At 41.5% G+C, this 2,581-nt stretch overlaps 2 protein-coding genes across 2 annotated transcripts; both read right to left on the reverse strand.

Moving 5' to 3' along the window:
• Positions 1-314: 314 nt before the first annotated feature.
• LOC138890073 (uncharacterized) lies at positions 315-731 on the reverse strand. Its single transcript, XM_070173424.1, has one exon. It carries the CDS (start codon positions 729-731, stop codon positions 315-317), a length of 417 nt encoding a protein of 138 aa, XP_070029525.1.
• A 759-nt stretch (positions 732-1,490) lies between these two features.
• On the reverse strand, positions 1,491-2,105 carry LOC138890074 (uncharacterized). The gene is made up of 2 exons (XM_070173425.1): positions 1,818-2,105; positions 1,491-1,757 (listed from the first exon to the last, which is right to left on the reverse strand). Exons 1-2 carry the CDS (start codon positions 2,103-2,105, stop codon positions 1,491-1,493), a joined length of 555 nt encoding a protein of 184 aa, XP_070029526.1.
• Between the last annotated feature and the right edge of the window lie 476 nt (positions 2,106-2,581).

Here is a 2,581-nt window from a genome sequence, read left to right on the forward strand (position 1 = left end):
TGGTAGATGATCCTTCGACAGTTTGTGGGTAATGAGCCTTGTTAGACTTTCTTCGGAATTTTGAGAATCCTTCTCAAAATTCTGCCCCAGTTTCTTAACCGATTTCTGACCATCTGGTATATGTTGGCATTGGCTGGACTTGCTCTATAATTTTGAGGGTCCTCCTCAAAATTCTGCCCCAATTTCTGATCTTGGGGGAAATGGAAATTTAATTATGATATGACTGAACCCATAAGGGTGCCTACATATCCTCTCTTAAACGGGAATTAGGTCAAGCGTAGTTCAATTACATCATATGAAAAAATGTAAATAATCTAAGCATAGTATCTCTTGACTGTGTTCGAATTGATTGGTTTTGGCCAAATTTCGCCGTCCATTTCTGCGAGTATGACTGCTCTTCTTGTCATCACCCTATGGACTATGTAAGGACCTTTCCAGTTGGGAGAGAATTTCCCTTTGGCTTTATCTTGATGTGGGAAGATCTTCTTCAGTACCAGCTGTCCTGGCGCAAATTGCCTTGGTTTGACCCTTTTGTTGAAAGCTTTGGACATTATATTCTGATAAAGCTTACCATGACATACTACATTCATTCTTTTTCCATGGATAAGGGCAAATTGTTCATAGCGACTTTTTATCCATTCCGCATCGCTGAGTCTGGCTTCCTGTATAATCCTTAAAGAAGGAATCTCTACCTCGGTTGGGATGACAACTTCGGTACCATAAACTAGCATGTAGGGAGTTGCCCCGGTTAATGTGCGAACCGTGGTGCGGTATCACAACAAAGCAAAGGATATCTTCTCGTGCCATTGTTTGTGGTTTTCTACCATCTTCCTTAGTATCTTCTTGATGTTTTTGTTGGCGGCTTCTACGACTCCATTCATCTGAGGTCAATAGGATCTGGAATTCTTGTGCTTGATTTTGAAAGTTTCACATAGGGCTTTCATTAGATCACGGTTGAGACTGGCAGCATTATTAGTAACAATGGACTCGGGAACTCCGAATCAACAAACAATATGATCTTTGACAAAATATGCGATGACTTTCTTGGTTACAGCTTTGTAAGATGCAGCCTCTACCCATTTTGTGAAGTAATCAATGGCCACTAGAATAAACCTGTACCCATTTGAAGTAGTGGGCTCGATTGTACCAATGATATCCATTCCCCAGACAATGAATGTCCAAGGTGAGCTTGTTGCATTAAGTTCGTTTGGCGGTACTTTTATCATATCAGCATGCACTTGACATTAGTGGCATTTGCAGACGTACTGGATGCAATCTGTTTCCATGGTCATCCAAAAATAACCGGCCCTGAGTATCTTCTTGGCTAAGACAAAACCATTCATATGCGGGCCACAGGTCCCAACATGTATATCCTCAAGTAGCTTAGAAGCTTCCTTTGTGTCGACACATCTTAGCAATCCCAAATAAGGAGTTCTTCTGTACAAGTTTCCTCCGCTGTGGAAGAAGTGATTGGATAATCTCCTGAGTGTTCATTTCTGAGTGTGGTTCGCATGCTCTGGATATTTCCCTTTTGCCAAATACTCCTTAATGTCATGGAACAAAAGTTTTCCATCTGTTTCTTCTTCAACATGGGAATAATATGCCAGCTGATTATGAATTCTCACTGGGATAGGATCAATGTAATTCTTATCTGGATGATGTATCATGGATGGCAAAGTGGCCAATGCATCGGTGAACTCGTTCTGAATTCTGGGAATATGTCGGAACTCTATCTGCGTGAACCTCTTTCTTAATTCCTACACATGATGCAGATATGGCAATATCTTGGAATGTTTTGTGGCCCATTCTCCTTGTACCTGGTACATGAGCAAATATGAATCACTGATTACCAACTGCTCCTGAATATTCATGTCGATTGCCATATTGAGTCTTAGTATGCTTGCTTCATATTCTGCCATGTTGTTGGTGCATGGAAATATGAGCTTAACAGATACCGGATAATGCTGACCTATTTCTAATACCAAAACTTCTCCAATGCCCACTCCTTTGAAGTTTGCAGCTCCGTCAAAGAACATCCTCCAATCGTCATGTGCTTCGGTAATGTCCTCCCCTATGAACGACACTTCTTCATCAGGAAAATACATTTTTAGGGGTTCGTATTCTCCTCCCAGCGGATTTTCAGCAAGATGATCTGCCAATGCTTGGCCTTTGACTGCCTTTTGAGTTACGTAGACGATATCGAACTCACTTAACAATATTTGCCATTTGGCTAACTTCCCAATTAGCATGGGTTTCTGAAATATAGACTTCAAAGGGTCCATCCTGGATATGAGGTATGTAGTATACGCACAGAAGTAATGCCTTAACTTCCTTGCCGTCCAAGTCAAAGCACAACAAGTGCACTTTAGTAGAAAGTACTATGCCTCATAAGGTGTGAACTTCTTACTCAAGTAGTATATGGCTTGCTCCTTTCTTTTTGTCTCATTATGTTGTCCCAAAATGCATTCGAAGGCTCCATCCAACATAGATAGATAGAGTAGCAAAGGCCGCCACAGCTCTGGCGCGACCAAAACTGGTGGTGTGGATAGGTACTCCTTGATTTTGTCGAAGGCTTTCTGAC

This window comes from Nicotiana sylvestris, chromosome 4 (genome assembly GCF_000393655.2).
Source record: "Nicotiana sylvestris chromosome 4, ASM39365v2, whole genome shotgun sequence".
Classification (NCBI taxonomy): domain Eukaryota; kingdom Viridiplantae; phylum Streptophyta; class Magnoliopsida; order Solanales; family Solanaceae; genus Nicotiana; species Nicotiana sylvestris.